Genomic DNA, 25,610 nt, shown 5'->3' on the forward strand with positions numbered 1-25,610 from the left:
GAAACCATCTTTTGTACCTTACTTATCTGAGTGAATGGGAGAACAAAGACACAGAGCAGTTTCCATAACCAGTATGTATTACCTGAAGCCAGCAATCAAACAAGGATCATCACCTGAGGCTTTTATTTTCTATAGCTCTTGATTTAACCTGGTGTGGTGACTTCTGGATAGTGATCTCAACACTGATTTGCTGGTTTTATCTTCTAGAGAAGAAAATTGATTATAAGTGTTTCAGACCATGTTTCCCAGAAGGAGTTTCTATGGTATCAGTGTCATTTTTCTCTATTGTCCAGGGTGTACATGCATCACTATAGAAGCAGACAAGCCATTATGCTTCTGTTTGTAAATGCTTAAGGATGCTTCTTGATTTGTCTGTTTAATGCTGAAGAATGATGTTTGGTTGAGCCCATCTGCTTTTACCCTATGGAGAAGACAAAATATAGATGTTTGGTGGGAAGAGTTTCAGTTTCTCCTTTTTTACAGCATCATTAGGAAGCTGTCATTCTAATAATAATAATTCCCATCTGACATCATGGAGGTAAAAAGAAATCACTGCTGACATCAAGAATGAGGTGATATTTCAGTAGTATTATTATACTGGAGATAAAATGGAAGTCTTTATTACTCCCAGTGCTTTTAAAGAAAGCTGAGCAAGGCTTATTCCAACCCGGGAGCTTATATACCTTAATGCATCTATAACCTGTCTGAGATAAGAAATTTTAATTGTAACTGCTATATTTTTTTTGCCTGTCCCTCTTTAGAATCAAGACTTTTGTGCCTGCTTAAAGGAAGATAGTGAGTATCTGAGAATAAGCTTGGGAGAGCACAGTTGTCTTAATTTTCTCCATTGTTTAAAATTCACACAAACGACCCCAAACAGATGAAAGCACTAAGTGCATTGCAAGAAGTGGTTGGCAATTTCCTTGCAAACTTCACAGTGGAGGCTTTACTGGGAATCCATACAGATTGCAGAAAGAGGTCTCAGCTCTGAAGAGGTTACTCTGAAGAGGGTCACAAGTTTTATTTAATTTTTTATGGATAGGCATTTAGTTCTCTCTAAACTTCTTGTGCACAGTGGGTTTTGGGTTGTTTACCCTTTAAAAGATGTAGCCAAGATCTGTTTCATCAGTTGTAAACACTGTATTTTCCACTTTTGTTTGTCACAGCACATTAGAAGCTACCATTTCCCTTTCCTTTGTACAGACATACTCAGTTACAGTTCTAGTCTTTGTGTATTTTCCCATCCTAAACCAATCTACATAGCACATCATCGACTCTATCCAAATGTACTTGGAAAAGAGTGTATCTGCCTAAGTTTGCCACTATATCCTGTATTTGAGATCTGTTCTTGGCCTATTGCTGTTCCTTTTTTTTAAAGTTAGGGGACATATGAAGACTAATACAAAGACAAGACTTTAGGGGGACCTTAGAGCTGCCTACCTGAAGGGATCCTACAGCAAGGCTGGAGAGGGACTTTTCATAAGGGTGTCTAGAGACAGGATGAGAAGGCATGGTTTTAAGGTGAAGAAGAGTAGATTTAGACTTAGGAACTTAGGAAGAAGTTCTTCAGTATGAGGGTGATGAAACCCTGGAATAGGCTGCCCAGGGAGATTGTGGATGCCTCCTCCCTGGGAGTGTTCAAGGCCATGTTGGATACTTGCTGGGCTTCCAAGGCCTTGAGCAGCAGAGTCTAATTGAGAGGAGTCCCTGCCCACAGTGGAGAGGTTGTAGTAGATGATCTATAAAGTCCTTCCAACCTAAGTCACTCTGCAATTCTATGATAGACTGAAAACAATTGCAGCAACAGGATGTAGGTTTGGTGCCTTGAAAAATTGATGGTATTGCTCTGATTAAAAGAAAGTTAAGAAATATAGATTCTTCTCATGGCTTGGCTTTACAGAATTGGTTACATGCTTGCAAGTAGTGTCTCCTCTGTATAACAAGAGCTTTATCCTTGAGGTACCTATCAACCTGGTATTCTCTTTATGCTATGAAAATGTTTCACAGTCTTTTCAGTTTAATATGTGGTGGGATCATCACATTAATTTTATTCCCAGCTGATATGTTTATAACACCGGGCACAGCTCATCTGCTGTTGAGTTTTCTGCTTCTCAGTTCTTCTCAGGAATAAGATCTGAATTTTTACAGGTGTGCAAATATTTAATAGTTACAAACTTTAGAAAAATCAAAATTAATAGTTGCTAGTTACAGTGAAATGTTTCAATCTGGGATGAACGCTGCAGCGTAAATGGGTCTCATTCAGTGTACAAATAGTTTGGTCATTTTCCCTCAAATATTTGTGCACGCATTAACTGAATGCTTAATTTTATTTCATTTTGGATGGCCCAGGCATGGTTGGGTTTTTTCTCTGAAATACTAGATAAACATTTATTTTCTTGAGAAACATTACCTTACTACCCTTTCTATTCATTTCTCCTTGCTCAAGCACTCAGAAATGTTTATTTTTTTCCCTAACTAATCAACCGCTTTTACTCCTTGAGATCTTTCACACTGTTGTATAACTGCAAAGACTACATCGGTTAGGTCAGTCCTCTGCTAGACCTTGCACTCTGTTTAAGAGATAGCTAAATGGTTCTTGAGATCTTTCACACTGTTGTATTATTGCAGTGACTACATTGGATAGAGAGCCTTTGAGGCCCTTTCCAACCTAAACCATTCTGTGGTTGGGTCAGTCCACCACTAGACCTAGCCCTCTGTTTAAGAGGGACCTAAATGCAGAGCCCTGTTTTAATTAGCTCACAGGGTACCACTGAACACTGAACCCAGTCTGGCTCTCTCAAAGTCACACAACCAGGGTTAGGAACAGGGCACTGGACACATTTTTCCCTGCAGAAGCTAGGAACTGATTCACAATACACAAACATGCATTATGGGTTGTTTTCAGTCACTTTACAGTCATATGCATTCATAAATTTTGATATGGTTATAACATGCAGACTTTGATGGTACAGAACTCACAGAAGAGCTTTAGATCACTGGAGCGACCACAGACGAAGTTTGCATTGACAATTTATCAGCTCTTCTCCGTCAAGGAAAATTGTTTTTTAGTGCCTGCCTATTAGCAATCAGATGCATATTATGAAATTGAGTTTTGGGGAGGACAGCCTGCCATCTGTCTTTCCTGTATTTTTTCCCTTAATGCATCATGCTAAAGTTACAACTTTTTGTGCTTGAAAATGATGTAAAATACAAGATGCCTGCAACGGAGACACTTGGAAAGAAAAAGAGACTAGGTAAAAATGTAAATCTTTATAAACTTTATAAACAGGAAACTACTGATGCTGTACTTCTAGCTTTAAGTGCCCTCCACATTTTCCACACACCTTAGTGCCTGCCACATGTCCTCACTCTAGACTTTAGGTTGCTAAGCTGATACCTAATTAATCTATTTCTCAGGAAGCGTGAGAATATTTTCGTCATGAGCTCGTTCAGGTTCGGGGTGGGGGCTGTGTGCGTGAAATGGAACTGCAAATGCCTGATGTGAAGAATGAAAAAGATGTGTTCAGTTTGCTTTCCGTGTTCTGATATGCTAAGATTTTATCAATAATATTGTTTTCCTGTGAAAATATCTGCCTCAGAGAAAATCTGCTGTGTAGGCTGTCAGGATTACACCTCTCGGAATATGCCTGTGATGATTCCGTTAAATTGATAAAAACAGAACGCTCTGCTATGTAGAGGCATTGCTGCAAAGAATATTCTGAGGCCCTTTCATGTGTAACAGCACTTGTATGGCAGTACGTTTATTATGCTATAAATTCCATCACTGATTTTGGCCATTTCAAATTGATTCTGCAGTAACTGTAAGTAATGAACCTTACAGACAGAGCCAAGGGGGGGAAAAAAAAAGAAGAAGAAAAAAACAGAGGGGAAAAAAAAAACACCCACCAAAACAAAACAAAGAATCCCCAACAAGCCAATAAACTTGTGTCTGTAGGAATACAAATTGCAGAGTTCATTTAGCCTCAGTTTTTATCAGATCATGCAGCCAATACCCCTACAAAGCCAGAAAATACGCCCAGCAAAATATACAGTGCCATAGCCCTGTCTTGCTTTAAATTTAGCAGCTAAACCAGACAGTCAATTATTTGAAGCACATGTTTGTACAAACACTTCTGTGGATTTCACCTGAGATTTAAGGAAGGTGCTTGGCATAACCAGGTGACAGAACAGGAGAAATTATAATAGAAGTGACTTACACAGGATACTGAGCCAAATCCTGAGCTATTTTACGTGGTCTAAGCAATAATACCAGGCATCACTGGGTAGATCGATGTGCAGTGACCTGCTAATGACTTGCCAGGTCAAAATACGTAAAAGTCTCCAAAATTTACATGTGTTCCTAGCCTGTCTCCCTTTATGAAAGGGTCTACCACCTTAGCAAGAATTATGTGAAATCTTTTCTCTAGGTCTCTTTAAAAATCCCATAGATTTCAGCAGTGATTTATGATGTTTGCTGATGATTTGTTTAGGACGATTTTAAAACCCATCAAAACAATACTGTTCCAAGGCGTTTCACATTAGTTTTGTGCATTTCTATGGCATTCCATAAGAACCCCCCCTGATCTTGATTTATTAAATATTGTATACAGAGTCACAGAATCACAGAAACATTCCAGTTGGTAAAGGCCTTCGGGATCACCAAGTCCAACCCATAAGCCTACTCTACAAGGTTCACCCCTAAACCAAGTGCCACATCCAAACCACCTTTAAACAAATCCAGGGCTGGTGACTCAACCACCTCCCTGGGCAGCACATTCCAATGCCTGACCACTCTTGCTGGGAAAAAAATTTTCCTAATGTCCAGTCTAAACCTACCCAGTTGCAGCCTGAGGCCATTCCCTCTTGTTCTATCACTAATTGTCTCTTGTGTCCAGTTCTGGGCCCCTCAGTTTAGGAAGGATGTTGACTTGCTGGAACAAGTCCAGAGAAGGGCAACAAAGTTGGTGAGGGGTTTGGAACACAAGCCCTGTGAGGAAAGACTGAGGGAGCTGGGGTTGCTCAGCCTGGAGAAGAGGAGACTCAGGGGTGACCTTATTGCTCTCTACAACTACCTGAAGGGAAGTTGTAGACAGGCAGATGATGATCTCTTCTCCCAGGCACCCAGTACCAGAACAAGAGGACACAGTCTCAGGCTGCGCCAGGGGAGGTTCAGGTTGGATGTTAGGAAGAAGTTCTATACAGAAAGAGTGATTGCCCATTGGAATGGGCTGCCTGGGGAGGTGGTGGAGTCACCGTCACTGGAGGTGTTCAGGAGGAGACTTCATGGGGTACTTGGTGCCATAGGTTAGCTGTTTGGGTGGGTTGGATTGGTTGATGGGTTGGACACGATGATCTTGAAGGTCTCTTCCAACCTGGTTTGGTTTATTCTAATTCCCTGTGAGAAGAGGCCAGCACCAGCCTTTCCACAATGTCATTTTGGGTAGTTGTAGACAGCAATGAGGTCTCCCCTCATGTTGTATACATTTCTCACAGTCTTATCAATGGGTGCCATGATCTTTTAGACTCATTTTGCAATGGATCTAGTCCCACTAAATCAGTGGGCTGGTCATCAGATTAAAGCATATATGAATGTACATGTAGGTTCTACTCTTAGTTGTTACATGAAGAGCTAACTTCAGGTTTCAACCAAAATTCTGACAAAAGGGTTATTCTGTATAGCTTTTCTAACATTACAGGAGAAAGGAAGAAGGTTATTTTCATTTTCTGTGCAAAAAATGTCTGGGTTGGGTTTCTGCAAACCCTGCAGCACTTCCATACATCACAGCCTGCACACTCGTGTATCTTACAGTCAGTTCATGTGCATTCTTGTACCCAAGTCTGCAGATTTATCTGAACCTCTCTATAGTCTGTGAGAGATATTAAACCCTCCTTTTGAGATCAAAATGTTTGAGTTTATTCCAGCTTTATGCAGGCCACAGAGCAGCACACTGTCTAAGGCATACTCCTTGCCTTCCTATAGAAATGGTCCATTTTGTCTATCTGCCCTCTTTACAGCAGCAGCCTGAGTGACACAGAAAGGAAAAAACACAGAAATGGAGGGGTTTAGGTAAAAACATCATAATAAAATAATGAGAGTTGGAAGCACTAATTTTTCTCTCGCTCTTTGCAGTTTTGTATTGCAGCGAGGAGCACAGTGAGCAAGTTTGAAGTCTTGTGAATAGCCTCTGGTAACCAAGAGCAAAGAAACCTTGCTCATTATCTCTACGCCCCTTCTGAATAAACATTTCAGCCATCCTAAATGAGTGTGACATGAAGGGCAAATGAATGACTCTCATTCCAGATGAGAAGCACTTGACAGCTGAGCAACCTGAAGGTTGTTGTGAAGGTGTAGATCCTGTGACCATCAGATGATGGGGCAGGCATGCCATTTATTTCAGTAAGACCTGAGATGCATCATACTCTAAATGAGAGATTCCTAGCCTTGCAGATGATGAGTCCCAGGTGTTGAAAGTGGCTTTTGGTTAGGATTGCAGTGAGTGGAGATAGCAATGTCCTAATTTTTTCTTGTCCTAATTTTTTCTTGCTATTTTATTAAATTACATAGAAAACCTTAGTCAATTATAAGGAAAGGTTGGGTGTGGATTGACAGATGGCATGCAAGGCCCCTCCTGTATCTCATTTAAAAATGTGATTGATGCAGAGGTAATTTTTTTTGGTAACCTGTTTTTTTTGTTGTTGTTGTGTTTGGGGTTTTTTTTTTTCAGTCTTCTAGGTGGTGGGTTAATAAAAGAAAATTAATCTCTGCATGTTAAACTTGCCAACTTGTGAATTAATTGCACGAGTATGACAACAATTAATAAATGTTAAGCAAACAATGGAAAAATCAGTGAATTAAAAATTACTAAATTGATTCCAGTGCAGATAAAGTGAGAGGCTACCATAATTCTTCAGTGTGGATTCCAGCACACGAATCTTGTCTCATCAGTTCTTGCTCCCCATTTATCCGTAGCTGGCATTTAAAACAATACTGTTTTATTATGATTTTTACAAATAACTTGCTATCTATAATCTAGCTTGCTACATTAAGTGGATTATAGAAACAAATCATAAATAGTAGTCCATTTGTAGCTGTCAAGGAGAAGGTCAGAGCTTTGCAAAGACCATCCATCTCCAAGTGGAATAAAAGTTTTTTTCATCGAAGAGAAATCACATCCCTTGTTTGGGTGGACTTAGCTAGTAATGTCAGTACAGCTTCTTGAAATACCCACAAAACCCCTTCTCTCCACAGAGTTAACTTGAATTTTGGTCACAGACCTTTCGCAAACTGGGGATGATTTCACATGAAACAGGTCACAGGACTGAGTATTTCTGGGCAAGTTTGATTTGTTTGAAGATATTTTCACTGTCTTCAGGCTCAGGATGGCACTGGAGGCTTATAGGTAGCATGCCTATGGAAGGGAGCTCAAGCCTGAGATCCAAACATTTATGACCTATTGCTATCGCTGCCACTGAACACATTTTGTGTGTCTTTATCAATGTTAATCTGCACCTCGAGTACTGTGTCCAGTTCTGGGCCCCTCAGTTCAGGAAGGATGTTGACTTGCTGGAGCGTGTCCAGAGAAGGGCAACAAAGTTGGTGAGGGATTTGGAACACAAGCCCTATGAGGATAGACTGAGGGAGCTGGGGATGCTTAGCCTGGAGAGGAGGAGACTCAGGGGTGACCTTATTGCTCTCTACAACTACCTGAAGGGAAGTTGTAGACAGGTGGGGGTTGGCCTCTTCTCCCAGGCAGCCAGTACCAGAACAAGAGGACACAGTCTCAGGCTGCGCCAGGGGAGGTTTAGGTTGGATGTTAGGAAGAAGTTCTATACAGAGAGAGTGATTGCCCATTGGAATGGGCTGCCTGGGGAGGTGGTGGAGTCACCATCATTGGAGGTGTTCAGGAGGAGACTTGATGGGGTGCTTGGTGCCATGGTTTAGTTGTTTAGGTGGGTTGGATTGGTTGATGGGTTGGATGCGATGATCTTGAAGGTCTTTTCCAACCTGTTTATTATTATTATTATTATTATTATTATTATTATTACTATTATTATTATTACTATTATAATTATCATTATCAGCATTATATTATATATTATATATATGCATGTAATATAATTATATGCATATAATAATGATAATAATAATTTAATTGCATTTCACAGAAATGTGAAGTCTGTTTACTCAGTCTCAATTTTTGCACTCATACAGAGATGTGTTTCAGGAAGGACATCTCCTAATAGACAAGCTCCTTCCATACACCTTAACTAACTGTGCTTAGTGCAAACAGTAGACAGCATCTTCCTTGTGTCTTAGTACAAGGGAGCACGTAGCCTAGAGCACTTCTTCACCTAAAGTGAAGATGGAACTGGTGGACATATGAGTAAATACAGTATGTCAAGTAAAAGTCAAAGACTTCTGTGAAGCTTTTTCAGGCAGGTGTGTCTACAGGGGATTTCCATTTGATTACAGAGTAGCTGCCTTTCCAGCATGGGACCCAGCATCAGAATTTAGGCTGCCAGGGGAAGGATCCTTTCATGGAGAAGTGCTTTAGAAAGACACCAAAAAGGAAGAATGGTCAATTTTCTAAATTCAAGTGGTCACTGTAGCTTTTTTCACTGAGATTGCTGTTCTTGGGGGCTTTGTTTCTCAACATATTCATAAATTAAGTGGAAACTGAAGCGAACAGGGAAGTTGCGGTGCTTATTGGATTGTAAAATGGTAAGTCTAATGCGAACGCCAGCACAAGAACTTCATGATTCTGTGTGGAGGGGCAATAAAATAGCTGATAAAATTCAGTTCAGGTAAATGTAAAGTAAAACACCTGGGGAAAAAACAACCCTGTCTGTATACACACAATGAAGAGCTCTGAACCAGTTGGTACTCAGAGGAGATACTTTAGCCTTGTAACGGGAGGCTTATGAAAGGAGCAGCTTAGTGCTGAGCAGTGATCATAAAGCAAGCCAAGTGCTAAGAAATTATTAGGAAAGAAATCAAAAATTAAACAGAAAATGTCATTATGCCACCATATAAATCAATATTTTTCCTTTATCTTGAAGACTTGTGCACTTGTTATCCCACCTTATCTCAAACTGAAGGTTGTAGAACAGGGAAAAAAAAAAAGTGACAACATTGATCAATGTTGTGGAGCAGCTTAAATATACCTAGGAGATTCAGCTGGGAAGAAAGATGACTATGGAGGAACACGATAGAAAACATCACTATATAAAGAAAGGGAATAGGGTGTATTTTTTGGAGTCTCCCCAATATGTAGGGTGAGGAGCAAAAACCAGTAAATGGCAAATTCAGAACAGGCAAAAGGAAGTGCTCACCAGTTTGAGTTCAGCAGTGAATCCCACTGCCACAGGGCACTATGAATTCCAAAAGCTTCCCAAAGAACATTCCTGTGCCTCAGGAGGTGTTGGGGGAGTACACAAGTACATGTTAGCTGCCTGTCTAGTCTGATACGCTCCCTTAGTCAGCCTGAGTGACACATTCAGGATGTTCATCTAGACTGGGATTTGGTTTGACCTGTTACAGTTGCTCTTGAGGATGCACAGATGCTTCCCTGCAAGGGCTGTCATGGTGTGCCCTAGCCTTCTCCTATGTCCAGTCTCTATAACAAAGCCACTTTAGGGTTTGGGGCTTGCAATTTGAGTGCCAGCTACTTTCTTTCTCATGGCCACTTAGAGCTATTTAAGACTATTCCAATATAACACTGAGCACAGTGGGAGAACTACCGAGACTAGGTGTTGGTACACATGCCAGAGGAGTCTTCCCTCTGCTCCTGTGATTTCTCCTTTTCATCTTCTGGACATGGAGACATTACTGGCCACCTGCAAGAGCTTTTCTGAAATTGCAGCTGTATTTTTCATAAAATCAGCTCCTGAACTTTGCTGTATGTTTTTTCCCTTCTAAACTGAAAAGTTGCATTTTAGATTCATATTAATGTCATTGAAGGGAGGAAGGTGAAAGCTTATTAACAATTAGGGGAGATTAATCTATGTTGCCCATTTCCATCTTTGGTTTTGTCACAGTTGTGGCACCCTGCAGGAAAGCTCAGTGTCCTTCAGTACAACTTGTGTGTTTATACACAGCCACTGGAAATTTGGCCATGCTAAGGGAAACCATATAAACAAACTGGTTGTTTCTCTGTGCAAGAGCCTGTACCAGCCATCATTAGCACAAGCAGACAAAACTTGGTATTAATGACATTCAAATAGTACTTTTCATCCTTTCTCATAGTGTGTCCCTGCTTTACTATGAGAAAAACTCAGATCTTTACATCCATCTTGCCACAAAATAAGGAAGAGTGAACATGACTTTTCTTGACTAACTGCAGAACAAATTCTGGGGTTGCTACCTTAGGTGTAGAGCTCAAGAAGAACATAAACATCACTGTCTTAATCAAGGCTAAGTTGGAGAATCCATTGCTGTCTTTGCAGAAAATAACATTTTCTTCTTTTTTTCTCACTGGGTGACACAAATGCATTAATCTCATATATTTTATTTTATCTAGTCCTTGCTCACTGTGCAGAGAATCACCTAAGGTAATTGTGGGATTGCTAAGAACTACATCAAATAAAAAGTAAGGGAAGAAAAACAAGAGGAAAAAAAAATCACTTTATTTCTCCCTCCTGAGATAGAAATAAAGATACTACATATGAAGAATACTTATTATTGGTCACCTTCAGGGCAACAGGATTTGGTTGCCCTGGCATACAAGATTGAGGGTGACTTTTTTTGAGAGAACTTTTCCATCCTTTCTGTTTCAGAATGATGTAGGCAGCTTCCATCACCCTCCCCGACACTCTGATATACTCCATTGGAACTGATACAACAAAGGTCCTTGTTCAGGTTTAATTTTTACTGCTGGCAGGAGCGCCAGAATTCTGGAATAGCGAGCTTCAAGAGAGTTTGCTTGTGGGCAGGGATGACAAGTCCTTTATTAGAACCCTGCACACTTTAGTAGCTAAATTCTTTCAACTTTCTTTAAATAGCGTTAAGGAAAAAAATATCCTCAAGGCATTATTTTTAAAGGGGACTTCAAACATTCCATGAAGGGGAAAAAACTGCAACATTTGAACGCCAAGGGATTTGCAGTGGAAAAGCTGCTAAAATGGAGCTATCTTTTGAGAGTCAGGGTTAAATAATATTGGCTGTAAATCAGGGATGCAGACCACCAAAAAATCTGAGGCATTCCGGATTCCTAAGCTTCAACAAGCAGTAGCCAGATTCTGTGAGATCATTTAGAAACAAGTTAGTGATGTTAGCTAGATACTAAATTAACTCCCTTTCACTTGTTCCTCTGAATTCAGCATACAAAATCCATTATAACATTTGCTAGAAGTAGAAGAAATTCTGAAGTTCTTAATCTTTTTTTACTATGTAGACTTAATGCTGAAACAACTCAATATTGGATATTTTAGAGTTTATATTTAAGAGCAGCTGTAAAGCAGGCAGGGTAAATCTGCTCATCTTGAATCCGCCTGCAAATGGTCTGCTCTGGAGGTCATATCAAAGAGATTCTTTTTTTCCAGCTGAAACCTGTCTCTTCTAAATAGATCTCAACCTGATCTCATTTAATGCATTGATGTCTGGTTTCTTAGTCATTATATTTGCTGTATTATATATCAAAAGGACTCTTGAGAAATTCCCTCGAATTGGTAATTCTAATTTCTGCTCTATAGCTACTCTGTATTCACGCCCAGGCCAGCTGCATTGTATGCTAAACCACGCATTGGAAAAATTGATCCCTTTGTATGTAGGTTTGTATTAAATTGAGATACTTTATTTTTTTCCTGTTTGTTGCTGCACATGGGTTCCTGGTGTCAGTTTGTATTTGGCTGTTTGAGCATATTAAAGTTTTGCTGGCGCTTATGATGTTCTTGCCAAGAGCACTCTTGCAGCAATCTGCGCTAGAACAGTCTTTGTGCCGGTTACTTCAAAAAGTATTCTGTTATAAAACCAATTTTTATGGCTGGTTTTTCAGGTTGCAGGGTGGTGATTTCATTTACTTTCTACATTCCCTCCCCCTCCCCCCCCCCCCCCTTTTTTTTTTTTCCTCATGTTGATCTTCTTCAAATGATTATAAGTTTTGGATTATGAAAAAATAATGTGGCGTCGATAGATTGAGCTGTTAATAAGGCATCTTAAAAAGGAAGAGAGTTCAAAGGTATTAAAATAAAACCTAGCATGCTGAAGTGCTAACACTGCATATATTTAAAGGATACTATCTGATAGTAGAAGGTTTGTAGCTCTTATTGTAGGGACTGATTACGAAAAATGGAAACCTTTGTAGTCCGATCAGGCAAAATAAATGGAAAATTACAGTGTGCAGTGACTCAGCAAAACGTTTTGTGAGCTTACACTCTGAGGCTGACTTCAGGAGTGTCAGCTCTGCAACGTCTTTTATTTGGAGAAAACCATCTTGCTAATCCACTGCAATTAATATAAACTCAGAAAACAGGAAAGGAAGGCATGATAACCTATTTTACAAGACAAATATGGTTTTGAGTGGAGGGTCTTGGTCGTGCAATTGCAAGGAATGACAATGCAAAATCAGACCTCAGAATTCTGGTATGAGAGCTATGATGGTGGTAAAGATGTATATGTGTCTGTATACAGTGCAGGACACTGTACTATGCCATACTAATCAATAACTGCTGATCTATTGCCCCAAATAATAAAACATAAATGCTGTTATGTAACATATTGAAAAATCAGCCATAAACTCAAGATCTAATCATGTTAATCTGAAAGATCTAAAAATGTTCATATTTTTATCAATTATTCTTGAGCAGCCTCTGGGCTGCTGATCATTTCCAATGCTATTAAGATATGGTAAGTTTTTCTTCCCCCCTCCCCCAAAATGGCAGCTTTAGAAATTGTTTATCACACAACAGTCTTCCTTTACTCCCACAGAGAATCACAGAATCATTCAGGTTGGAAAAGACCCCCTGGGATCATCCTGTCTGATAACCCTGTTCCACAAAGTTCACCACTAAACCATATCCCCAAGCACCATATCTAAATCATCTTTAAACACATCCAGGCATGGTGATTCAGCCACCTTCCTTGGCAGCCTATTCCAAGTCTGACCACTCTTTCTTTCTCTCAGGTCCAGTCTAAACCTACCCTGCTGCAATTTGAGGCCATTCTCCTTTGTTCTATGTCTAATTACCTATGAGAAAAGATCAGCGTCAGCCTCTCTACAGCATCCCTTCAGGTAGTTGTAGAGAGCAATGAGGTCTCCTCTTAGCCTCCTCTTCTTCAAACTAAACAGCCCCAGTTCCTTCAGTTGCTCCTCATAAGAAGTTGTAGTTTATTCTTCACATAACTGTAATGATAGATGTAATATGGACAATGTCAAGTCCTCATTTTGTCTTCAGTCTTTTGGAGAGCTGTCTCCATTCCCTTCCCTTTAGTTTGCTACCTACCAAGAAGCAAACAAGAAAGAAAAGATTGTGCATCCTGGGGTTGAAGATCAAGCATAAATGCTCAAAATACTAGCTGTTATGCAAAAGAGCAGCAGCTCCCTGTGGTATACTTGAATGAAAGTGACTGTGGCTGTTGGGCTTGCTTCTAGTCTCAACATTCCTCTCATATGCAATAAATAATATTCTCCTCAGGTCATTTTAGGGATTGAGCAAGAGGTGTGAACTGAGCCTGCTGAGCCAGGGTGTCTCTCATGTTATGCTTGTCTCTGAGCACCCAATGAGTTTGAGGTCTCATAAGGATACTATTTTTAAACCACTCAGGATTAGTCTAAATTCTGCTTCTGAGTGTTTTGAGCAGCAACATAGCTTTTGAATCTTATTATTTGGAGAGAGTGATATCAGAGAAAAGATGGGAAAAGTCTAGAGTGTCTCCAAAAACTAGTATTGACTTTTTAACAATAAAACATGTCCTGAGACCATATGTGCTCTTTAAATGTAAATACCATCTCCATTCTCAGATTGTCTTTTGCAGCAGTATTTGAGGGGATTTGAAATGTACTTGTAGATGGAAAAGAGGCTATTGACCTTGAAACTATGTATGTGTTAGGAATAATGTTTACCCTTCTTGAAAGCAGGCTCATATTCTTTGAATGGGTGCTTAAGACTACAACTCTTAATAGTGGTTCAGGTAGCATTTGGTGCAAAACTGAATTAAGATTGACTGCATTCTACTTGCTAATCTGTTTCTCAGGAGTCACAAATTACTGACTAGTCTCTTTTTTTTAATCCATCATGGTTTAGAATGACTCACTGACAGCTACACTACTAGTTTACTTTGTTCTGTTGTGGACTTGATATAATAGGACAAGGTTTGTGTGTAGAAGCAGTTTCTTTTTTCAGATAGGCTAAACAAACTAATTAAACAAAAAGCAGTAAAACAAGGCTAAACCTCATGCAGCAAACTTCTGAATCATATAAGAGTTGACAACCGTTAATCTAAGTAGATGTTATTCTGCTATGCTGTCCAAGAGAAAAGGTAGGGTGACACGTATGAAGTTGGAGATGGGTAATGTCAATAAGGGAAGAGATGATATGGCAGTATAGATGAAAAGAGATAGTAAATCTAACATGGATACAACAGGAGCATACATCTGCAAACTTTACCTTTCAGAACTTCATGACTTAAGGGTTGTTTCTTCAGTTTTCCAGACATGGAGGAATCTCCAAGAATGGCTGCTGAGTGTGCAGGCTGCTTTACTCAGCTCATGCTGCAAGTCCAGTGTGTCCTCTGTGTGTTAACCGTACACATGATGGAGCATTGATCTGTGTGTGTGTACAGCAAGTTGAATGCATATGGGGCACATCAAACTTGCTGCATATGTGGACTAACTCACCATACAGCAGCTGTAGCAGCTCACTCCATTTCAGCACCAAAATGTCATGCTCCATGGGACCTCCTGCTAGGAATACTGTGGTGCTTAGAATTGCAGTAAATCTTAGGATGGAATAGGCAATCGTTACTGGGACTGCAAACAGAACTGCCTTAAACTGCCTACTGGAATTCTCTGATCCCGCTTGCTGCTGAATGTTAAGTATAGGCAAGTGATGTATTTTCCTAAAGCTTTCCTGGAACTTAGAAGGTCAGGCTTTGATGTCAATGAATATGGGGATATGAAACTCCCTAAATAAATGGCTTCTGCCATTGAGCAAACATAAGCAGATAGAAATGCTGTGGTGGCTACAATGGGGTACAGGGAGGAGCAAAGAGAACTGTGGTAGATAAAGAAACCTTGACTGGAGTTTAGGTTGATACGCTTGGATAAATCTTGATGCCAGGAGAAACTTTAAGATATTTCTGTGTGAACTCCAGATGTGACAATGAACTGTCTTTCCTGTGAAAAGTCCAGAGGAAAGCCTGTTTGCAAATGTTCAGTCTTAGCTTGGAAATCACCTGAAACCATATAGGAACCCTTTACCTTGTCAAGTGTTAACACTTGTCTTGCTGGTGTCACAGGCAGGTTTTCGGATAAATATCTATGTATCTCTGAGTGAACCTGGCTGTAGTTTGTAAATTCTGCTAATTTTAGGAGTCCAGAAATATGTTTTAAAGATTTAGGTGTTGATTTTGGAGGTATAAAATGACATCTTATCTTTGAGAGACCAAAACAAGTATGTGTGAATCGCAGTTGTTTCCGTTAAAGGTGGACAACTGTATGTGTGATTTGTTTGTAAGACAGCTAAATTAATATCTAGACACAAAACCTGAATTAGGATGGTTTCATGTATGATTATCTTATCAAAGTTTGTGTCTAAGTAATAATTTTAAGGTTTCAAATGTAATTTCTCATTAAGAGAAATGAGATGGGGAAGCACTTTCTGCCAGTGCTGTGGTTTCAGTCCCATCATAAATTGGCACAGTGATTTCACAGAGAACAAAAGAAATCATTTAGCTATCACTTTCTAATGGCAGTTTAAGTTTTGAAGAACACAAAGAGATCTGAAAGGTGAAATTCACAGATTTTTTTCATGCTTGAAGGTTTTTATAGCCTCTGGTAATGCATGTCCTTACTCTGACATCACACGTGTGTGCAAACATGGACACGGAAAGTATTTCCATCTCCAGCGGTGAGGTTTAGCTTTAAAGGATGTGGAGAATCCAGATGTGTTTTTCAATCACTGGGCTTTCCTTTCCTGAAGTATTGACAGAGGGAGGGTTTTATCAAGGTCTCTGTGATGTGCTTGTTTATAATAAGTAGACATTAGTAGAGCACATCTAAGTGCTTATCGCTAACAGATGACTAAAGAGAACATATGGCAGGGAAAAGAAATATATATTTGTCCAAGCAATGTGGCTTGTTAACACTCCCACACGCATGAACTGTGTTTACATTTACTTACAATATTTTGCAAATCCCTTTTCTAATCAGCTAAAATTAAAAGCCAAATAATGAGTTTGGGTGTTGTTTTTTTTTTTTCCCCCCAATAGTGGAGCACCAGGCAAATTTGATTTAGAATTATTCTTCTTTTTTTAACAAAGCAATTAAACAGTACAAAAGATTTGTATAGTATTTGGCTTGCTTCAGCGTGGTATCTTTACAGCACCATAAATATTATCTTCATTTCACAGTGTTAAAAGATGTATTGCTACAGAATGCTGTTTGGTTCGCCACCTGGATATCCAAGCATAATTGTCGTACAACTAGGCTAGGTTAGGTTAGGTTAGGTTAGGTTAGGTTAGGTTAGGTTAGGTTAGGTTAGGTTAGGATAGGATAGGCTAGGATAGAAATAGAATAGAATAGAATAGAACAGACCAGACCAGACCAAGTTGGAAGAGACCTCAAAGATCATCACGTCCAACCTATCATCCAACACCACCTAATCAACTAACCCATGCAACCAAGCACCCTATCAAGTCTCCTCCTGAACACCTCCAGTGATGGTGACTCCACCACCTCCCCGGGCAGCCCATTCCAATGGGCAATCACTCTCTCTGCATAGAACTTCTTCCTAACCTCCAGCCTAAACCTCCCCTGGTGCAGCTTGAGACTGTGTCCTCTTGTTCTGGTGCTGGTTGCCTGGGAGAAGAGACCAACCTCTGCCTGTCTACAACCTCCCTTAAGGTAGTTGTGGAGAGCAATAAGGTCTCCCCTGAGCCTCCTCTTCTCCAGGCTAAGCAACCCCAGCTGCCTCAGCCTCTCCTCATAAGGCTTGTGTTCCAAACCAGACAGGTCAGAATGACCTATGTCAAATCCTGGTCTGGATCAGATCACAAGGTTTATTTTGACCATAACATTTCCCTCTGCCTTCTATAGGATGAAATCATCATGCAAGTAACAGCCTCAGTCAATAAACAGATTCTAGGCAAAGACCTCTCTGAACTGTTAACAGAGTCCAGTTCCCATTAGAGTAAAAAAGGAGTGTTGCTACTGATTCTATTTAGGAGGTAGATGGAGAAATGCTGGGGAAATCTGTACAGGTCTTGACATAGAAAGTTTCTCATCATAGCTGTGATCAGGAGCATAGCATTCATGCACCTTTCTGTAATGACCATAATACAGTGTCACTGTCTTCTCTTGCTGTGACATCTAAATATGCCAGTCTATTCATATAGGATCGTTAGAAAGAAGAGAATTATACTTTAAAGAAGGATTTGGACCATTGCATACTTTTCAAAAGAAAGTATCTGTGAGGAAAATTACATAGGAGAGCTGCATTTACTTTTGGTTTTCAGAATATTCCTAGCAAATTTTTGTTAAATATTTACATCTGAATCCAAGTATTGTCCTTCATAAACCAGTTTATTCTTGCAATTCAGCTTCATTAAAGTCATAATATTGCTTTAGGATATGTTAGACTAGTGCTGTGGGATTGAATTATAAAGAGATTAATTTTAGCTACCAGAGATAATTGACCCTATAAGTCCTATCACCCCTAATCCCAGTTCAAATGAAGCAGTGTTAAAAGTGGCAGCACTCACAGTGTAGACAAGGTCATGACAGCTAGAATTGTTTTTTGCTACCAATTAGATTTCCCACTTGGTGCATTCGACTAATGTTGTCGTAGAAAGGGATTTCAGGCATGGAAACAGAGTTCCTTTAGAGGCACAGGGGCAATCAAACTGATGGGCAGTTTTCTGTACATTTCCCAGTGTACAGAATCGGGATGCAATTGAGTGCTGATCCCTAAAATTTTAATCCACACAGGGATCCACACACTGGAATGGGCTGCCCGGGGAGGTGGTGGAATTGCCATCGCTGGAGGTGTTCAGGAGGAGACTTGACAGGGTGCTTGGTTGCATGGGTTAGTTGATTAGGTGGTGTTGGATGATAGGTTGGACGCAATGATCTTGAAGGTCTCTTCCAACCTGGTCTATCCTATCCTATCCTATCCTATCCTATCCTATCCTATCCTATCCTATCCTATCCTATCCTATCCTATCCTATCCTATCCTATCCTATCCTATCCTATCCTATCCTATCCTATCCTATCCTATCCTATCCTATCCTATCCTAAATATGTTTTGATCCATGATAGAGGTAGAAACAAGCTAAACTGTTTGAATCTGGAAGCAAACTTGCCAGAAATGTTAAACTGTGTGGCATCTCTAACAGGTTTGGAACTGTCTCTTGGGGTAATACTACATCTGAGGTGTATTACAGCTGAGGAATCAGGGGAGGGGAGGAGGGGGAAGAAAAAAGTGAGGCACAGACTGAACAGAGAGTTGTTCAAAAACAAATCATGTTGCTATTTAGCTCCAAATGACATGGAGGTTTCAAAATACACAAGGAAGAGATAAATGGGTTTTAAGTATGATCTATCTTAAAAATTCCCTCAAGTGATAGTGCCAACTTCAAAAATATTAGCATAAGGGCTCTTATAAAGAAACAACAGAACAATACTTTTGCATAGCACGTTCAGGATAAGATTATTTTTCACATTATTGCTAGTTATCCGTCAGCATTTTTCCAAGCATGTACAGATTGGAGTTTCTGCAGTAAGCTGAAACTGCATGATAAAAAGAGACAGATAATGATAAAAAAGCAGATGTATACGCCAGTCTAGCTAGAAGGAGCAAAATATACTATTACTGCCCCTCCTGTGAAGTTAATCCTCTTCCTTTTTAGCTGTTTCTTCATTAGTTAATGAGGTCTTGAGAGGGAGAAAAAAATTTTGCAGTGCTTGAAATGGTGTTTTTGCATCCTTGCCTTTAGGAACTTTTTCAAATATTCATAGAATAGTTTGCTGTTGGAAGGTGCATTAAGTGTCTGGGTTTAGACAATAATTACTTCAAACGTGGGTGGTCAGAAAACCTGCACCTGAAAGGGACAAACACAGCAGCTAATCACTTTCTTGATTTAGATTCCCCACACTTGCCGGAGTCAAAATGTAAAATAGTGGAGGAAAGAGATATTTTAATGATTAGATTTAAGAAAGAAAAAGAAACAAACTTCAAGGCTTAGATCACAGATCTGCTAGCATGAATTTGATTTGAATTTGGATGCGCTTTGTGGTTTGCAGTCTTATTAAAGATTTTCTTCCTCTCAGTTTCTATTAACAATCAATCTCAGATCAGAAGCAAAGACTTTAGCTGCTGTCTTTGTGAAAGGAGTATCAGTGGATACAGCTACTTCCCATCTCTGTCACCTCTTCCAACGCACCTGGTGCAACCAACATCTCTGTTAACTTCTGGGTAGTAACTTCTGGAAGCACAGTGAAAGGGGTCCCCATCTCTTGGAAGCTATCTCTTTGTATTGGTGTAAGATAGAATAGAATAATAAACCAGGTTGGAAGAGACCTTCAAGATCATCATGTCCAACCCATCAACCAATACAAGCCACCTAAACAACTAAACCATGGCACCAAGCACCCCATCAAGTCTCCTCCTGAACACCTCCAATGATGGTGACTCCACCACCTCACCGGGCAGCCCATTCCAATGGGCAATCACTCACTCTGTGGATGAACATCTGGTAGAACTCCCAACTGCCAGTTCTCACGGCTTTCTTATCCATGAGTACAGGAACTGCAATTTCCATCTGCAGTTTGGTATCTGGCATCAGTGCTGTATTTATGCTTGTTTATTGGAAAAAAGCAGCCCCTTTATTTATTCATGGAACTCCTGAACTGGAGTGGTGGATTCCTCTTTTCCCAGAGTTTCAATTTACTCTGTTTAAGGCAACACTTTCAGAATGTCCCTCTCCAGGGGTGCAGTTGGATCTCCCAGGCATTTTCTAGTGTTATCATGTGAATAGGGGAAGAAGCCTTGCACCCCTAGAGCTCTCTGTGTATACATAGTAAGCTAGACAAAGGCATTGTGCATCTACTGCCTCTTAAAAAGCTTGCTGTGGATGCAAGAAGACCATCCTGCAGCTGAGCTCATTGATCACTTCTAGGCTGTTGTTTTTCAAATTGCCAACCACAAAGAAGTAATTCGAGGCTGTGAGCAGTGTCTGCGTGCTGTAGGTGACCAGCAATTCAATGAAACGCATTCTGGAAAAGTTTCACAACTGCAGATCTTTTTTGTCTTGTCTTCAACCTCCAAATGTTGTAAAATTAATATTTCATTTGTTTCTACTTTCATAATTTCAGTTTTATCTTCCTTTCTCCTTTTCTTTTGTTCAATTTCGAGCTTGCTTTTTCCTTCTTACTGTAGCAACCACCACCACAACAAAAATCAATACCACGGGAGTTCTGAGGTTTTCATTTGATGAATGTGAAGCATTTGCCTGTTATGTTCTTGTCTTCTTTTTTTTTTTGCTGCCATGAGGACATATAGGCCGTGTTGACAGCCAATATTAATAAGCTTAACACTAATACTGGCAGTTACTTAGTACACTTTTTGGCTGCGTTAAGTGGTCCAGGGGGAATAGTAATGCTATCCTTGAAAACAACCTGATGTCACAGTTGCATCCAGAATTCACTGGGGTTTGTTTTATTGTTCTTATTTTCCAGGTGATTCATATAACAGGCCGGTTACGTCTGAGAGTGTCACTGTCCCACGGACGGACAGTACCCAGCCAAATCATGGGACTTGTTGTCGTTGCTCATGCTTTGCCACCTCCTACAATTAATGAAGTCAGGATTGACTGCCACATGTTTGTCACTCGCGTGAATATGGACCTCAATATCATTTACTGTGAAAATAGGTACAGCTTTTAGCTCCTTTTTTCCCCCCCCCTTTCTCTCTTTCTTTTAGCTGTTGTGTGTTCTTTGTTCCGTGAGCTTAGCAAAACGTGTTGAAATTTGTGGCTCCTGAAATGCCCTCCTGGTGTTGTATGAGAGCGTTGGATTCGCTCTCGTCATCATCACCACCTTAATTTTCATTCCATGATTAGAGGATAAATATAGATTAAAAACTATAATTTGCAGGACATCTGACTGGAACAGGGGAGCACAGACCAGGAAAGATTCCTCTGAGTTTTCCATTTTTACAATCTCATCATCCCTCTCAGAGGCAGGATTTAGGACTAGACAGACGTTGGTCTGACCTGTATGGCTGTCCTTATGCTCTCCCATCCTCCCTCTACAAGTCTTTCTGTCTGAAGTTTTAAAGTTTTCCATTTTTGAACTAATTTGCAGATTACAGCACATTGTGCTCAGTGTTTAATGGAACAGAAGCACAGATGGCCTAGATAGTAGACTAGAGAGGTGGGATCTGTTGCAGTAAGAGGTGGGAAAACTGTAGAATAAAATTGGTTAAGGGCATACTGGGAAAGACAGCAGTGAAATGGGAACAGGTGATGGGGAGATGGTTGAGGGGGGGCCATATTCAATGTGATAGCGACAAGTGATCTCGCAAGGTGGAAGATGGAATTTAAATTCAGCTGTCTGCTCCCCAGGGGCTGGGGGCTGGTAGTAATGGGGCTTCCTACAGGAGTCTGTAAAGGCAGGGCCGGAGAACCAGGGCCATCACACCCCAAAGGGAGCAGGGCAGCCAGGGGCACTGGCTCGGGCAGTAAGCAGCTCCCCAGGTCCAGGCCAAGGCTACGCTAGGTAGTGGGCTGAGCCTGGTTCAGCAAGGTAGGACAGGTCTGTGGGGAGCTGGAGGCTGACCCTACTATGGCATGGAAGGGGCAGTGGCTGATGCCCCAGAGGTTGACACAGGGTCCTGGACCATAGGCAGGGTGAGGAGAGTCCCAAGAGGCTGAAATGGAGTTCTGGGTCTTGGGCAAGGTGAGGGGAGACCTAAGGGGGTTGAAATATGGTCCAGAGCTGTGGGTAGGGTGCAGGAAGGTCCAGGGCAGGGGGAATCTGGTCAAGACCTTTAAGGCTTATTGGTGCCCTCAGGGGTCTGATAAATAAAATCTGGGAAACAGGTATTCAGAGCAGAGTGAAGGTATCTGAGAAGGAAAATAAAAGACAGACGTTTGGTTCATTAATGGAAGCCTGAGGGAAAGGTTGGAAAAGGTGAAAAAAATGCAATGCAACCAAAAATTGTATCAACCCATCATAAAAAAGTGGAACAAACAACATGGCTAACACAAGCTTTTCATGTGACAGCAGCTGTGGCATATTGCAAATTGCAAGTGGAAGCTCTCTGTTATGAGCAATCATAATCAATCATAACGGAATACCTATGATCACGATAGCACATCAGTATGAGCTGTTCTAAAAGATGATAAACTCAAGTGCTGTGTTGAATCAGGGCTTTAAACAACTTAATCTTGAATTTCAGTTATGAGGTTATCTTTACTGTCATGTTGCTGCACTGCCACAATAGTATTAATAACACTGTTACTTGGCTATTAGAAAGAACACTTCATCTAAACTTCAAAAGCATTATCTACAAGATGGTGTATTATTCTCATTTTTAAGCTTGGAAAAACTGCTCCATAGAAAATGCCTTGCACAAGGTCACAGAGAAAGCTGGTAACAGCATTACAGTTTGGGCTGAGTTTTTGCCTCAGATTCTACCCAATGAGCATCTGGATTCTGTATAATCTGGCACTGGTGAAAAGTGCTCTGCAGATTAGCAGTAGGATCTAGAAGAAGGCTCTTGCCTTAGTCTTCAACTGTGACCTGTCTAGGTTAGTAATGGAAAGCTGCTGCCACTGGAGAGCTCTTCAAAGGCCTCTGTGAAATGAGTTGCTGGTATCCATCCAGTTCCTAATGAACAGGTTTCCTTTTAACAAAATCACCTGCACTTACTGTTACCTCCTTTGGCAACCTCAATAAAACAGCCACGAATCAAATGTACATCCAAAACGAACTGTTCTGCGGGGGTCAAATATGATATGAATTTGTGGTCTGTCTTAGGAAGATTTATTATTTCTGTGCTGTCAGTTTGGCATTTTTATGAGCCCTAAATTGTGCATTTATTTATTTTTTTAACTAACCCTTTTTCTCAGCCCTTCCCTTTACATTCACATAGCAATAAAACTCAGATTTCTGAGAAAGGCATCGCTGAAAAACATAAAGTGCATCAGATGTGGAGCCTTAATTGGTAATCACAGAGAAAGAGTTGATAACATGTGGTAAACTGCTAAACCAGCTGACTTACACATCAAAGTGTTGAGTTTACCAATGGTTCTTTTTTTCCCCTTTCTTTAAGGTAAAGGCAACATTATAAAGCAACTTTTCCTTGTTTGGGGTGGATTTTATCCCATATGGTAGGGTAGAATCCATATGATGGAAATTGAATTCATGTTGCAATAGTTCCATTTTAAGTCCCTGTGTCAGTGTTGAAAATAGCTTATAAAAGGAATTTCAAACAGTAGAAGCACTTCTGCCAGGACTGGGAAGTGAATGTTAGCTCAGTGAGGTAGCAGAATTTCCACTGATGGAAAAGGGGGTAAGATTGACAAGACTTGGATTTCATAGCCAGGAACAAAGCAGAACATGGCTGTAAAAGCTGGAGCAATAGAAAGAACAGAAGAAGGGAAGGAATTAACTGAACAGCTGATTGAAGCTGTCGTATGAATTATTTGGGCATTTGCCAAGGCCATTCTTCAAGTCAGGGAAGTTGGAATCTCTCTTCTGGGATTATAGAAAAGAAGATAAGTATCTCGTCCTGAATATATGGGCTTGACTCCCAGCACTTGTGGGCAGCCAGGAAATTCTTTGTGGTGCCACAGTAAAGCAAGCACAACATTGATGAAAACAGAGGAAAAGAGATCCATGCTGAGGAAGCTGTAAGCACTATTTATGGAGCAATGGGTAGTTACTGGCTGCTGCAGGGAGCATGGAGCAGAAGCCATGCTACTTAACTGAAATGAATGTTCACAGCGGACCACTGGAGCAGCCGGGGTGAGATCTATAGTACTCCCAGTTTTCCACGTGGTTGCCTGCTTGCAACAGCAGGGAGCAGGAGTGACATTACTCAGATTTTTGGGTGCATCTTGTTACTTTTGCCTGAATGTAGAGATCTGCACCGAAAATCCTGTACTCAGTGCACAAACTCCTCATCAGTTAGCTTCCTTTTGACACAAGATCCATTAGCCTCTACGCTGGCTGTTTCTAACAAGTTTTTGTTTTAAGAGTGTTACATGAGAATGTGAAAGCTTGTTGCCTAAAATGTGCTGTATTAATCTTGTTTTCCAAATGTGGAACTCAGTGTCATCTGAATTTCACAATCTGGTTTAAAATAGTGTAGAATTTTTTTATTAGTCAATGGAGTGAGAAGAGCACCTGCAGAGGACAAATCATCTTAGATGGCAATAAATAACTAAAAGCAAAATAAAGAGACTGCTGCTAGAGTGCAGCATCAGTCTGTGTTATTTTCAGTGTTAACTACTTGTGATTGGATACCATCTGGAGAGAGCCTACAGCCCAGTTTAATGTGAGCTGCTGTAGCCACATCTACTGATAGACACTTACAAAGGAAATAACCCAGTGGATATGGTGTTTTACAAAGGGGAGAGGTTTGACCCATTGTCCATGACAGTGACTGCCAGTAGTTCCTTTAGATCTGCAGAAACAGTCTTTTGTAGAGAGCTTCAAGCCTACAAATATGTGCACAATTTGGTCCTAATTCAGCAAAGCCCTGTACCATATACCTAACTTTAAATGTCAGTCATGTTAACAGTCCTGTCAGTCAGTGGAACTGCTGATCCGCTGCTTATGTTTTACAGGATCAAGTCTGTGTATTCAGCAGAACCAAGTTCCTACCATGAGGAGTTTCCAGCTGAGTTCCCAACCTAAAGTATGCCCCTGTACTCAGCACTGGTTAGGCCACACCTTGAGTACTATGTCAAGCTCTAGGCCACTCAATTTAAGAAGGACATTGTGACACTTGAACGTGTCCAGAGAAGGGCAACGAGGCTGGGGAGAGGCCTTGAGCACAAGCCCTATGAGGAGAGGCTGAGGGAGCTGGGATTGTTTAGCCTGGAGAAGAGGAGGCTCAGGGGAGACCTTATTGCTGTCTACAACTACCTGAAGGGTGATTTTAGCCAGGAGGGGGTTGGTCTCTTCTCCCAGGCAACCAACACAAGAGGACACAGTCTCAAGCTGTGCCAGGGGAAGTTTAGGCTCAAAGTGAGGAGAAAGTTCTTCACTGAGAGAGTTGGTAGCCATTGGAATGTGCTGCCCAGGGAGGTGGTGGAGTCACCATCCCTGGATATTGGACGTGGCACTTGGTGCCATGGTTTAGTAGTCATGAGGTCTTGGGTGACGGGTTGGACTTGATGATCTTTGAGGTCTCTTCCCACCCTACTGATTCTATGATTTAGTCA

At 40.7% G+C, this 25,610-nt stretch overlaps 1 protein-coding gene across 1 annotated transcript in view; it reads left to right on the forward strand.

The window, feature by feature from the left end:
• Positions 1–25,610, forward strand: part of NPAS3 (neuronal PAS domain protein 3) — a 658,723-nt gene that overhangs the window by 612,686 nt on the left and 20,427 nt on the right. The window contains exon 7 of the mRNA XM_068160299.1: positions 20,893–21,086. Within this exon, the coding sequence (XP_068016400.1) occupies positions 20,893–21,086 (194 nt within the window). The remainder of the gene's footprint in view (positions 1–20,892; positions 21,087–25,610) is intronic.

Source organism: Melanerpes formicivorus, unplaced genomic scaffold, assembly GCF_026170545.1.
Source record: "Melanerpes formicivorus ecotype bairdi unplaced genomic scaffold, bMelFor1.0.p_v2 SCAF_49, whole genome shotgun sequence".
Lineage (NCBI taxonomy): Eukaryota > Metazoa > Chordata > Aves > Piciformes > Picidae > Melanerpes > Melanerpes formicivorus.